Source organism: Amia ocellicauda, chromosome 1 (assembly GCF_036373705.1).
Source record: "Amia ocellicauda isolate fAmiCal2 chromosome 1, fAmiCal2.hap1, whole genome shotgun sequence".
Lineage (NCBI taxonomy): Eukaryota > Metazoa > Chordata > Actinopteri > Amiiformes > Amiidae > Amia > Amia ocellicauda.
This window is the reverse complement of record NC_089850.1, coordinates 29,532,473-29,546,703: the sequence shown is the minus strand read 5'-3', so window position 1 is coordinate 29,546,703 and position 14,231 is coordinate 29,532,473. Positions and strand designations below refer to the sequence as shown.

Genomic DNA, 14,231 nt, shown 5'->3' with positions numbered 1-14,231 from the left:
TTAGTTTCAGAAACGGGGTTAAGCATGATCAACTCTATGAATTTTAAACCATTATGTAAATTTCAAACCAATTTTCTTTGCATATATTGTATCCCATGATTCAATGCCAGAGTATCATGTCGCTCTGATGGTTTTTGTTAGGAAGGGAAATAAACACGGAGTTTCCCCATCTCAGAGGAGGGCTGCCTCGTGAGAGAAGAAAACCTCATGAGTGTGCTGTTAAGTGAAAACCCATTTCAATTTCCTTTGCAGAATACTTAAGTAAAATGCCAGAATACAATTGAACCTCTCTTTCCCAACAAGCGTCATTAAGCTCCTCATATTATTTTACCTCCAACCAGAGAGTATGTGGTTTATATATACATATGGCTCCATTGCATTTCTGAATGGAAATATTCAAATACATAGATTTGTATGCATAGAATCCTATTGAAGATGAGGGTTGTTGTGGGGTTTTGTCTTCAGCTGAACTGAAGAGATAGAGGCTTCATGAGGGGCAGCAACGTCAAGAGGAATTGCCCCCTTAAGACTGAGTATTCAGAGGAGCGTTGGAACTCGTGTACATGGCTTCATTTGTTCCTTCCAGCAACCTCTGCTCAATCAGGAAATGCAATGGAGCACCACAGGAAAGCAACAGTGAAATCTCTATCTAGAGGTGACATGTCAGCAGCTGTCACAACGGATGTCCATTTATAGCAAAGCCACAGCTGGAAATCTCCCTCTCTCTATTAGTTTGTTAGAAGCACAGTAATTCCAACATTATGACACTCTCTGCTGAGTGCTGGAAATGTTCATCTTCAGGAGGTCCCTTCAGATGCTCAGCTGCTCGTTCAGAATACTAAACAGTGCGATACCATCTCGCAGCTTACTCCGTGGTATTAGATTAGCCCAATTCAAAGCCCATAACCAATTTGTGATCTACATATCAGAATCTGCGACAGAGGTATATATATGGAGATAGATATGAGCTGAATACCAAAATGTAGAGCTCTTTTTCAAAGCCCGGACATTTAACCACTACACAAATTTATTTTGCAGAGCACAGAGAATCTATTTGAGAACAAAGGAATCCAGACCACTTAGCCTTCTCTTGTATGGAAATCTAAAAGTTTTTCTTCAAATGTATTCATATGATCTGATGCATTTAAAGCAATTGATCAGTGTAATGGGTGGATGTAAAAAAAAAAAAAAAGCTGAACTAGAAGCTGAAGCCTTGTAATTAGACTCAGTTCTACATTAGTGAGAGAAGTTGCAGACACTCTTACAAAATCTTTGTATTAAAAGTATTTAAAGTTCTCAAGAAACCAGCTAAACACTCAAATTCAATAACATTGCAAAAACTCTGGAGCAAGCTGAAATGCCCCAGGGGACCATGCTAGAGTTTCTCAAGATCTGGGATTCACTGATTATGATGTTCTTTATTTTTACTCTAATGATGGAAAAATTACAAAATTACCTATTGCCTTCTCCAAAACCTATAGTTTACCAGCACTAATAATTTATAGCTGCATTATCTCTGACTTGTACTCATCCAGCAGCAAATTTAATTCCAATTAAAAGACAAATAAAATGCATAAATGCATGCATGCACACACACACACAGAATTCCTTAAATTTCAGGTGCATGCCTGTTTACATTTTTGTTTTTACAAGAGACTACAAAAATCTTAAAGCTGTCTAACAAAAAAACACTATGCTATTCTGCTACAATACTGTAATTTGTAATATGTCTTCAGCTAAACAAAGTCATTTTATAAAATCTTTTTTAGTAGGATTAGGGGGGGCAAAACCCTGCTGGGTTTTTGTCTCGCAATGTCAATTATTATATAAGGACATTTAGGTGAGATAATACGGTCATTAAACTTTCAATATGGGCCATTATTTTTTTCTGGGAAGAATGATATTGAATCTCGACGGAGCAAAAACGGTCTTCAGTCAGGGTGAAGAGGAAAGGGCCATCAATCAGGCACTGCAAGAAACCTTAAAAGCCTGAAGGACATCATCATATGAGTTTCAACACTGAAGGAGGGAAAAGGTGGTTTTCAAGGGCAGACCCATTGCATAAACAGGCCAGTGCTTGTGAATATTTAAATGCTCTTAAGTTAAAAGCAGGAGAAAACCCAGGCCTCTCTCTTGACCAGAATAATTCAATCCGTCTTCATATTGAAGTCGTTTCCTACTTGTGCACTAAAACCATTCTTTCCCTCAAATGCTACACTGTCACAAACTGCCTTTTCCTCATCTGTGTGAACATTCACTTGATTTACTGCTCCAACTCTTAAAGCATCACAGAGCTCGCAATCAAACCCTCCCTGCCCAATGGCCTTTACCAGCATAATGAATCTGAGGAACGCAAAATCCATTACATTTAATGGGTATGAGATGGCGTTACTGGGATTGAAACTCTGCCTGATGCCTGCGGTCTGCTAAAGTCAGTTTATATGTACAGTAAACATCAGGTTTTTCCGACTTTTTTTCAATGCATTATCCTGTCTGAGGTTTTTTGTTACATATGAAATATAAATAAAAAATAAATGAAAAGTCAGTATTTATCAGATGGAGATGCTCATTTAAGACCAAGGTTAGCTTTATTCAAGGAATACATTTTTAAAACTGGGAACAATACAACCAGAGAACAGTAAGATCTCTTCCAATTGCTTGTGTAAATCCTTCATATCAATCCTTTACCATCTTCAGAAAACCTATTTTGTGATATTACCATCAGAGAATGTGCAATAGTATGGTATTACAATTCAAGAAATCCTTTGACTTTCGTATTGACTAGGTTTGAAGGTTTGTAGGTTTGACCCCAACACAGGTTTGAGCACATTTCCATATACCTATTTATCATCAGCCAATAAGCGGATACTGACACAAATAAGACTAAATTACGTTAGTTATATATAAATAAAAAAAAAAAAAGTAAAATGCAACACTATTGTAGGATAGAAAAGGGGAAGACTTTCTGGCAAAACAGAAAATAAATCAATAATAAAAACGGCCAATTATTAGCTCATACACAATTCAACAAAGAACTCTGTTGTAGGTCCCAGTGTGCCATCATCAACTTGTTGATCTCCTATTGTCATCACTCTCACGGAGGGCAGAGTTCAGAAGCACGCTTTCCAGAAACTGCATTCTCTAGTATTCTCCTGGTGTCCATGCATTTCTGTTAAAATACTGCATGTGCAAAAATACTTGCACTCTAGTGCCTTGTTATATGCAGTGACTATAGGAACTATTCACCCCCCTTGGACTGAAATTTTGATGCATTTACAATTGTTTTTTTTTTCTCTTTGATTTTCACAACTTACTCAACACTTTGAAAAGGCAAAATAATGTGTATTATGGGTTTATTATGAAACAACAGTTAATGGAAAAAATAATAATTGAAATGTCATGGTCAGAGAAATATTCAATTTTCAATTCAAGTATTTATTTTTAATTGATTTGTTCGCACCCACCCCCCATTTTTCCCATATTGAAAGTCTGGAGTAGGTTGTATACAAAGAAAAAAAATCACATTCAAATTTCAGAATGTGTAAAAGTCCAAGGGTGTATGTGTGAATACTTCCTATAGACACTGTCCTTGCTTTAAATTTGAATGTATACAAATTACAATAAGATGTGCAAACAAAAAGGTATTTGCTACTGATTTGTTTTAATTTACAATCGCAAAACTCTTCAAATGAAAAACACCTTTGAAAGATTAGGACTAGGAGCAGGGGCGTTTTTTCCGGTGTCAGAGTAGGGGGGGGTGGGAGTTGCTGACAGTGTTTTGTGGAGTTACTTTTTCATTCTTGGATTCTTTTGCTGTATTATTTTTAGGGGGGCTGAGAGAAAATACAAGGGGCGGCTGACTTTCGTCGCACAGTTACTTCATTATCTTATTATTTTTTAACATAGGGTCTAGCGACACCCCTGACTATACTAGACCCCCGATTACCTTTAGACACTATTAGTTTGGAAGCAACACTTCAAATAAAGTGGACATGAGGAAAACATTAAGAGAGCTCCCTGCAAAACTGCAGAAAGCAGAGCATGTTAAACAGAGCTGTAATTCACACATCCTTGATTAAAAAATTAAAACCATCTTGGGAGATCAAAGAGTCTATCCCAGCAAGAGCCCAGCATACAGCTTCCTGACCAAAGGGATTAAAAATACTTGCCTTGATTGTTAGTAGTCTCTCTTAAGTTTTTAATGTACTGAAACCAATAAATATAAAAGACCAATAGGGCTCTTCTCAGATTTGAAAACCTGAAACTATAGTGAATGAAAGGCTCTGAAAATAATATGGCAAAACAACTTGCTAAACTAGGATTGCAAGGTGTGACGCAATTATGTCATGACATGACAATGTTCTTCACCAGGATTTTCTTAAAATTCGAATAATTAAGAAAAAGAGAGGGGAAGTGCATCTCAAAACAATGTCAAAGCTACAAAGATTAGACAAAATCATGAATCACTTTAACATCTTTATAACTAAGGAAAACTGCCTACACTTGATAAAACATCAAATCCAAGCAAAACTAAAGAACAGCTTAAACCCATTTGTTTATCCTTCTACTGAAAGGAAGAAAAGAGGGCCCAAAGCAACACTTCATTTTAAAAATTGATAAAAGAGAAAAAGATCTCTTTACACTCCAAAAATACTTCAAAAATATTTGGACACTCCAGTGGGCTTCTGATGCCAGCTTTTCTAGCTTTCATTGCCATAGCAACTGTATAAATATCTGTCTTTCTGGTTAGATTTTAGATGCGTTTATGTTTGTAATGCTACATGTGACCCAACCCATAATACTACACTTGAATGACATCAGAAGAAACTTGCAAAATAGATTCTAGGAGACTCATTTTACATTGAACCTGTTTAAATAAAATAGTCTTCTGCAAAAGCTTTATGTAAATGAGTTTTTAACTCCATCTCATCTCCATTGCAAAACTAAATCTAGTGCTGCCATTTGGAGCTTCAGTCTTTAATCACAAGCCCTTGAGTGTAACATCAATAGCTAGATTTGAAAACCTGTCAGTTTTAAAATCTTCAAAGTACAATGGTTCAGAAACTTGTGTGTGTACTGTAAGCTGACTCAGGACAACTGCGATCCAGGGCAGCAACTAGGGCTGGGCGATATGACTTAAAAATACTCTCAACTTTGGGCGATACACGATATACATCTCGATATTTCTTGTTTTTATCCAATCAAGCTACAAAATAAGACCAAAGACATTCAAACTACAAGTATTTCTTTAATCATAAAATATGCAAAACTAACAAATACCACGTTCAGGCTGTAATGGTAAATATATGCAGAATGCAACACATTACAGCGCAAGTGTTGCGTGATTACTATTACATGTATTATGTTGTTATGGGAGATTATACATACATACATACACACACACACACACACACACAGTAGGATTTACTGTCACATAACAACACAAGTAATAGTAATCACGCAACACATGCGCTGTAAAATTGTATAGATTCAGGTAGATTTACCACAGCTGGGTTTATAGTGGCACATTTAACTTCTGCTAGACAGGTACATTTCTTCTCTGTCGTGTTTCAATTCTGCTTACCGGTACGTGTTAATACAAAATAGTTATTATAATAATGATATTAATAATAATAATAATAATAATAATCTGTTGTACCAGTTTACCATCTTAATAAAATGAAACATTCTGCATTTATTAAAATGCAAACTTTATTATTCTTAAAATTTTATACAAATTATATAAATTAGCAGGGGGTGGGGGGTGCGATGGCATACTGTCAGGGGTGCTTGCAGATCGAGTTTAGCCTGGCGACGCATATGTTTAGCATGGGGTGCCGCTTCCCAGCTAACATACATGCTACAACGTTGTGGCAACTTTGTGTGTTAGCAGGGTTAGCTTGAATAGCACTGCAGCAAACCATGCGTGTGTGTATGTATGTGTACACCAAATCAGCCATAACATTATGACCACCTGCCTAATATTGTGTAGGTCCCCCTTTTGCCGCCAAAACAGCCCTGACCCGTCGAGGCATGGACTCCACTAGACCTCTGAAGGTGTGCTGTGGTATCTGGCACCAAGACGTTAGCAGCAGGTCCTTTAGTCCTGTAAGTTGCGAGGTGGGGCCTCCATGGATCAGACTTGTTTGTCCAGCACATCCCACAGACGCTCGATTGGATTGAGATCTGGGGAATTTGGAGGCCAATTCAACACCTTGAACTCGTGATTCATCAGACCAGGCCACCTTCTTCCATTGCTCCGTGGTCCAGTTCTGATGCTCACATGCCCATTGTAGGCGCTTTCGGCAGTGGACAGGGGTCAGCATGGGCACCCTGACTGGTCTGCGGCTACGCAGCCCCATACGCAACAAACTGCGATGCACTGTGTGTTCTGACATCTTTCTATCAGAACCAGCATGAACTTTTTCAGCAATTTGAGCTACAGTAGCTCGTCTGTTGGATCGGAGCACAAGGGCCAGCCTTCGCTCCCCACGTGCATCAGTGAGCCTTGGCCGTCCATGACCCTGTCGCCGGTTCACCGCTTTTCCTTCCTTGGACCACTTTTGATAGGTACTGACCACTGCAGACCGGGAACACCCCACAAGAGCTGCAGTTTTGGAGATGCTCTGACCCAGTCGTCTAGACATCACAATTTGGCCCTTGTCAAAGTCGCTCAGATCCTTACGCTTGCCCATTTTTCCTGCTTCTAACACATCAACTTTGAGGACAAAATGTTCACTTGCTGCCTAATATATCCCACCCACTGACAGGTGCCATGATAACGAGATTATCAGTGTTATTCACTTCACCTGTCAGTGGTCATAATATTATGACTGATCGGTGTATATCCGCATTCGCTTCCGTTTTTAGTGTGTAATTAAAACATTTAATAACTATTATTTTGTTTATTCACTTCCATTGCTTTAAATAAAATCTTAATATAGCGAGTGTAACATTGATTGTAATTCCACGAACCCATCGGTTTGTAAAATAAACATGTAACTGCAGTTGCATCTCCTGATTAAGGACCTCAAAACTACTAATTTACTAACATCAACACAAATGATTAGATTGTAACACACTCTTCATTCCTTCTCCCACCTTACTTTGATAAATTAGGAAGGTGATTTGCCGAATAAAAAAAGACTGACATATCTTCTGCAAGTGACTGGCCACAAAGATTGACAAGCATTTCCTGCAAAGTGATTGACTGAATAAAAACAATATAGTTTCGCCTGCAACATTCCATGGTTTCTAGGTCTGCAGTTAAACATACATTTGCATAAAAATGAAAAACTTCATACTTGCGATGTATTATTTTGGGTGAAATTCAAAATGCTTATAAATCGAGTATATCGCAAAAACTCGATACATCACCCAGCCCTAGCAGCTACATTAGTTTTTCTCAACTGAAGACACACTGACAAGGTCAGCGTTCCCACATCACATATGATGTTGCTGACTAAGGAACCAGACTGGCCAAGAGATATCAACCTTACTCAGCAAGTGTCACTGTGGAGCCAAGGACAGCCCCAAAGCATAATTTATCACTGTGTGGGGCAAGAGGTATAGTAGGGTCATATTTTTCAGAAGAAAGTTACAAGTGTCAAAAGGGTTCATAATGTCCATTCAATGCATTTTGAAAATATGTGCAAAACTAAAGGCAAATATGTTTACTAAATTATTATTTACTTATTTACTAAACAAACCACTTTTTTTGGTTTTGTTTTTTTCCCCCCTTATGCTTAGTGACTGGCTCCATGTGTCCAAAACAACTTTGCTTTTTGGTTAACTACTCATTTTTGGAACACCTTAGCGTTCTGGGTGGTAACTCAACACCCAGTTTTGAGTTTGAGAAAACTTTCACAGAAATGCAAGTCACGTCTCTTTCAACTCTTTGCTGGTCTAATAAGAATGACATGGATATGGTGCAGTCAGTCAACACGGTGACCTGGCCTATGTAAAAAAGCCCATGAAATGTGCCATTTGATTGCAAGTTATCCTTGGCTATGCAATGTAGTACATAAAGGACATAATACAAAATACTCCGATTCAGACCAGTCCAGGATTACTAATGCAAAACAGTTTTTATACAAATTCTGATAGGGGACAGGTAAATTGTTTTTGTTCATGTGAGATTTACTATGAAAGTAATGAGAAGTATTGTGAAAGTTAAGACTAACCATGAGGTAAAAATCCAATCACAAGTGTTTATATTTTTAGCTGCAAGCATGTGTGAGGATTTACAAAATCTCTGTGAAGCTCCCTGGTGCATGTAGGTTTCACACAGAGCAGGAGGCTTCATAAGTTTCTGAATAGGATTAAGAAGATGTCTGAGCCATGCTTGTAAAAAAAACCACACAGCCCACTGTGGCTAATGGAGAAGAATTCCAGATTTGTTCATATACCATCAGAGGGGAGGAATGTCTATCAGCTCAATCAAATGGCACTAAACCGCCAACAGCTTTTGGAGTGTAAAAAAGGTTTACATTTCAGAACATACTTTCTATGTCTGGACTGCTAATAAACTGTTATTGGTTTTGATAGGATACAATCCTTTTCTTTTTTTTTTTTTTAACCCATTTAAATTTTATCAAATCATTATGAATAATAAAAACAAGCACAATAGTTCGTCTCCTTACAGCCAAAAGTGTATTTCCACAGAAAAAAAATCAGTGAAATCTATTATTACAATAACTATATTTTGAATAGTTTAATCTGACTATACATGCAGAGTTGTAGGTGCAGTGGACACTTATGCTATACTGTTCTGCTGCTGATTCACTGCGATTAAGGAGCTACTAGAGGGCGGGTGGCATCCTCATGTCTGCAATCATACTTGTTGCTCTTTATTGTTAGATGAATAGTTCAGATTTCTAATTCATTTGTAGTGATGTTTATTTGTAAGCTGAGAATAATATACATTTTAAGACAAATTACAGCAATGCTATTGTACATGAGGACTTGTTTTTTAATTGTATTTTTTAATTTCCTTTTTAATAATGAATTTACAGTGAGTTTTGACTATGGGGATGACCTGGGAGACTATTATAACTAGGATTACGAGAGTCCTTCAGCAGACAAGCCCATGAGCAGGATGGAGTGGTTTGATCTGCGAATCTCACACCCTGAGGCCTGTGGAGAAATCACAAACCAGCGTACCATTCGTATGTCCAGTGTAAACGAGTGCATCTAGGATTTACATCTTCATATGTAGGCAATGTAAATTCAGTACAGTGCATATTTTAAAGAGTAATGTATATTTTCATACTGGCATTTACAGAATACTACAGTTGCTTAAACAGGTATAATTTTACCCATAAGAAACAAACCTACAAGTTTATATAATTATTAGTATTTAACTTCTGTAGTCGTTATGTTTTCATTACGTTTTCAAACGTATGGAAGTGACTGGTTATATCAATCAATACCAGTTTAATATGCTATTTAATTGTATTCTTATTCCTAAATGACTGCATTAACTTTGCCCTGGAAACAGTGTTCCCAATACATGACACACATCATCCTACTATAAGACCCGGTTGCTCGCTTCACACTCCTAGACCCCGTTCACACTAGCGGGCGAAAAGCGGCCTAAACGAAATGCATGCCGGGAATAAACCTCTGCTCAAACAACCAGTGACGCAGGACATTACGTCTGCTTACAGGTGTGTGCGATGCGTTTATAATCACAACTTATTAATATTGATTGGCTATTGTTCGGTTCTGTATTTTATTTGAAATTAATCTTAACCCTTTGCAGCCAAAGCTTTCTAAAATAATTAAACATGTGCTGGTTCAATGGGGAATCTAATTCATACATTTCCCTTTTCAAATGTCTATCTTCGGTTCTGTTATGCAATCCACCCGAAAGCGAAGCACCTTTATTAGCACATCTGCATTAAATCACAATATCGTGTGCATGGAAAGCAGCCTCTGTGACGCGTCTACAGTTATAATATCCTCAGACAGCAGCTGCGCTCCTGCCGTTTCCGTTTTAACTTCATCCTCATCCTCATTGCAAACAGCGCTTTCATTTCTGCATCGGCCCAGTTTTTACCTCTTGTACTGCTCAGTTCAAAATAAATCGCATTTCCGATTGCAGAATAAACATCTGGTCTCGTATTAAAATGCACTGATTTGAATGGAAACCTGCTCCGGTTAAATTTATATCGTTTTAATGCAAAATTCGGATAATTAATAAAGTTATGGTCCCGTTCACAATTTCTCAATGCAATTTCCACGTGTAAAATGCATGCTGTTAAATTTCAGACTTCAATCATAGTACAAGAACAAACAATAGCAAGTTTACCAACTACACACTTATTTTAATCCACCGAGTAGTTTGAACCGTTTACATCATTATAACCCATCTTTTGACTTTTTTTAATGTATATAAAAAGATGTGAGCTGGCGAAATGTATCAGTACATTTAAGCCTATAGATCGAGATGACATTCAAACAAGAGACAATACTGTGTCCTGCAGCGCCGATGCTGTGTCGGTGTCCGTGTTTACTCCGCGTCTCTCAACACGCGTCTCTGGGGGCGGGGCTGGAGTTGCGTCACACGCTGACGCTTTGCACCGGCGCAGGCCCGGCGCGTCACACTCACGTTTAGGCCGCATTAGGCCGGGTCGAAAAACGGGACTAGTTTTGACCCGGCACAGGGCCGGCCTAAATCTCAAGTGTGAACGCGGTAGAAGCAAAATAGAACAAGTACACCAAAATAACTTTATTTATGAAAAAGTAGGCATAAATAAAGTTAAGTCACTGGTTTCCTGAAATCAATTTGGGATATTTATCATAGCAAGCTGTGAACACAACACCTGTTTTCCACACGGTGTTAGTACAGGCCTGTGAATTCACCCGTTTGCTTCAACCCTCACCTGAGATTTCTATTTCTGAAAAAGCCCTTCATTATTTTTAGCCTAGTATTCTACAAGTAACTGAAAAGAGAACTACTGATTGTGCCGTAATATAACAATCTAATTTAAAAAGAGCAATATTAAAGAGTGATTCCTTTGTAAAGCGTCTCTATGCAGACTTTGACAATAATTGTTCTACGCTGCATGGAAAGATTGAGGCAATTTGCCACCTTTAAAAATTACACCAAAATTACATTTGTTTTCGATTTGGAAGAGAAAAAAAAAGGTCTATTAAAAAAAAACGATTAAAAAGCCATTACTTCTGTTCTGTACAATAGAAACCTTATTTCTCAGTAATTATTTTTTGAAGCAGAGACATGTTATGAATATATCATTATAAAATATTCTCACTGGGATGGACACGATATTAATTTACAGCCTTTGTGCAAGACACTTTTTTTTTTTTAAAACAATGGAAACATTTTTAATAGTGAACAAAGAAGAATTTGAACTAAGTCAGGTATTTTCAGAAGACATTTTAGTCTTTATTCCTAAAATCCCTCATATCCTTTCATCCTTTGTTTCCCTGGGATTTCCCTCATTGCTACCATGCATGCTTTGTTTCACAAATCAGAAACGGCACTATCATTTTAAGACTTTGACATCTTAAAGCTTACTAGGTCTCTGGTGCTGATTGTGAAGATTTATTTTGAAATGTTTTCAAAATAATGAGGAGGAAGGGGATAAACTGCCAGCAGGTGAGTCAAGGATAGTCTGAATACTGAAGACACGAGAGAGAACACTGGAGTGCAGATTTGAACCAACATGGGCAATAGTGCATTTAAAGACGAGCACAAGCATAGAGGAGGCATTTCCAGCACACAAATTCCTTAGTTCCTTCAATAATAAGGTTTCTCACATGCTAAGCAGCTCTACAGCTCTTAGAGAGAGAGACCACTGCAAAATTATCAGTTTCTCTGGTTTTACTATTTATAGGTATGTGTTTGGGTAAAATTAACATTTTTGTTTTATTCTATAAACTACTGACAACATTTCTCACAAATTCCAAATAAAAATATGAATGGAATGGAATGGCTGTCATACATGTATAGATGCTGATTTAAGAAAAATTCACAGTGGTCTCAATTGTTTCCAGAGCTGTTATAAAGAACATGTCAGCTAAACGTATACCATAATTCTTGGGGTTTTCCCAAAATTCCCCTAATCCCAAGAGGGCAAACAAAGAATAAAAGAAGAATTTAAAAAAAAAATGTTTAGAAAGGATTACATTGTCATCAGTGCAATACTAAAACTCAAAAGATATTTACACTTTACTCGATCATCTTTGACACGAGTTACACCTAGAAGATTGAGAAAAATAAATTTTACCAGTTTGATAATATCTCCAGAATGGCTGAGTTGTCGCTTTATGGCACCCATAGCATTTTAGGTGCTGATTTTTGGCATTGTATATTCTATTTTTGTAAAGGAAAATATATTTAGCCAACTGTGGAGAAGCACTTTCAGTCTAATATGTAAAAGACAAACTGCAGAAGGGAAGTACGCTAGGGATAAGCAAACCAATTTCAAACTGTAAATTACAGATGCCAAATTTAGTCTCCCCAATCATTGGCACATTACACACAAGTATCTCCAGAGAGAATGTTCTCATCCTGTATTTAACATGCACTACCTGTTTGAACTGGTCTAATCATCAAAAATCTCTGAGTTCGGTAAAGTGACTAAACATGGTCAGACTCAGGTTTCATGGAAACGGCTGAGCTGTCGGGTGACTATGTGCTGCTGAAGAGGATATGGCGGGAGGCTCGGTGTGGTGAGGCACACTTACGTTCCTCCTCCTTGGGGTCCAGCTGAGTGACACTGATGGAGAGGCGGTCCACGCGCTCTTGCAGAGAGTTCACCCGGAAGGAGAAGGTATGCGCCTCATTGAAAAGTTCCCCAAACAGGTCCTCTGCATATTTACCTGGGGGACAGAACGATTAGAGAATTAACATTAAGAATGAGTTAACGTTGAATTACAGAACCCACTCCTACAAAACATTGAACCCACGGTACAACTGAGAACCAGAAATCTTGGGTAAAGGCGTCTGGTAAAAAAAAAAAAAAAAGTAGATTCAATGTTGTCCAAAAAGCCGTGACCATTTCTGTGAAAATGTCTCTTAAAGCCAGGGATTCTGAGAGAGACACACACATAGTATATCCTTAGTAGTAGTATTTATTTCTGTACTTCATATTCATGCAAACCAGTTCAATTGATTTATTTTTATTTTCCAGTTTTCCCATAAACCGTTCTCTTAAGAGATTAGAATGGGCTGATCCTGATTTTTCTGTCAGGAAATGATGACCAAACCTAAGATACATAACTGGTCTCCTTGAATGGAAAGGGTGTTGTATTAGGATTGAATAAGATGAAGAGCAATGCAATATGAGGAGAAGCAAAGCCTTTTCTCTCACATGACTGAGTGTGATATTTCCCTGTGAATGTGTCAGACATTGCACTGTAACACAGCTTGTCTTGAGTTTCGCGGTTATTTTTATTTAAAAGATGCATCTCATTTACAGACTCAGATGTGTGCAGATGATTGGATTAGCCTTTATTATATAGTACATAGTACAGTGGACAAACTGACAAATGTTCATTACACAAATATATACATTTACACAAACAACAGAAAACACTGAAAGTGTTATTTGGCAGGACAGCGCCGAACAACTGTCATCAGGGGTAAATTTTACTTCTACATTAAAATCCTTTTCATATTTTAAAGATAGATTTGGTCTAATTTGATTTAAAACATCTGCTTCTTACCACTATACTGTACAATGCCACAATTTAAATCAGTAGCCACTCCCCAACAAGAAACTGCAAACACGATGGATAAAGTTATCATTCCAGGCAAATGGAATTGATTTTTATGAAGCTCATTTATTTAACCCACTGACTTAACTACACAGCCAGTTAGAGGAGATTCCGATTTCATTACTTGACCTCTAAGCCTCAAGTCATTCTACCTGGACTGCTGTTGAACATTTAGCAGGTTCCTTTAAACAAGGCAACTAGCATACTCAAACAGACACAATCTTCTTCTTCAGCTATAAAACACCATTCGCAAAAATACAGTAATCTGCAAAAGTTTTAGGCAGGTGTGGAAAAAAAGCTGTAAAGTAAGAATGCTATCAAAAATAGACATATTAATAAATTTAATTGATTGATAAATATAATCTATCAAAATCTAAATCAAATCCATATTTGGTGTGACCACCCTATGCTGTCCAAACTCTTTTGAAGAAGCACAAAGAAATGGGCAACATTGAGGAACGTAGTGGTCGGCCAAGGAAACTTAC

At 37.6% G+C, this 14,231-nt stretch overlaps 1 protein-coding gene across 3 annotated transcripts in view; it reads right to left on the bottom strand.

Annotated features, from left to right (window-relative positions):
- The window catches only part of wasf1 (WASP family member 1), a 92,623-nt gene that overhangs the window by 37,295 nt on the left and 41,097 nt on the right, over window positions 1-14,231 (bottom strand). For all 3 annotated transcript variants that reach the window (XM_066701176.1, XM_066701186.1, XM_066701196.1), the window contains exon 3: window positions 12,715-12,849. In XM_066701176.1, the coding sequence (XP_066557273.1) occupies window positions 12,715-12,849 (135 nt within the window). The remainder of the gene's footprint in view (window positions 1-12,714; window positions 12,850-14,231) is intronic.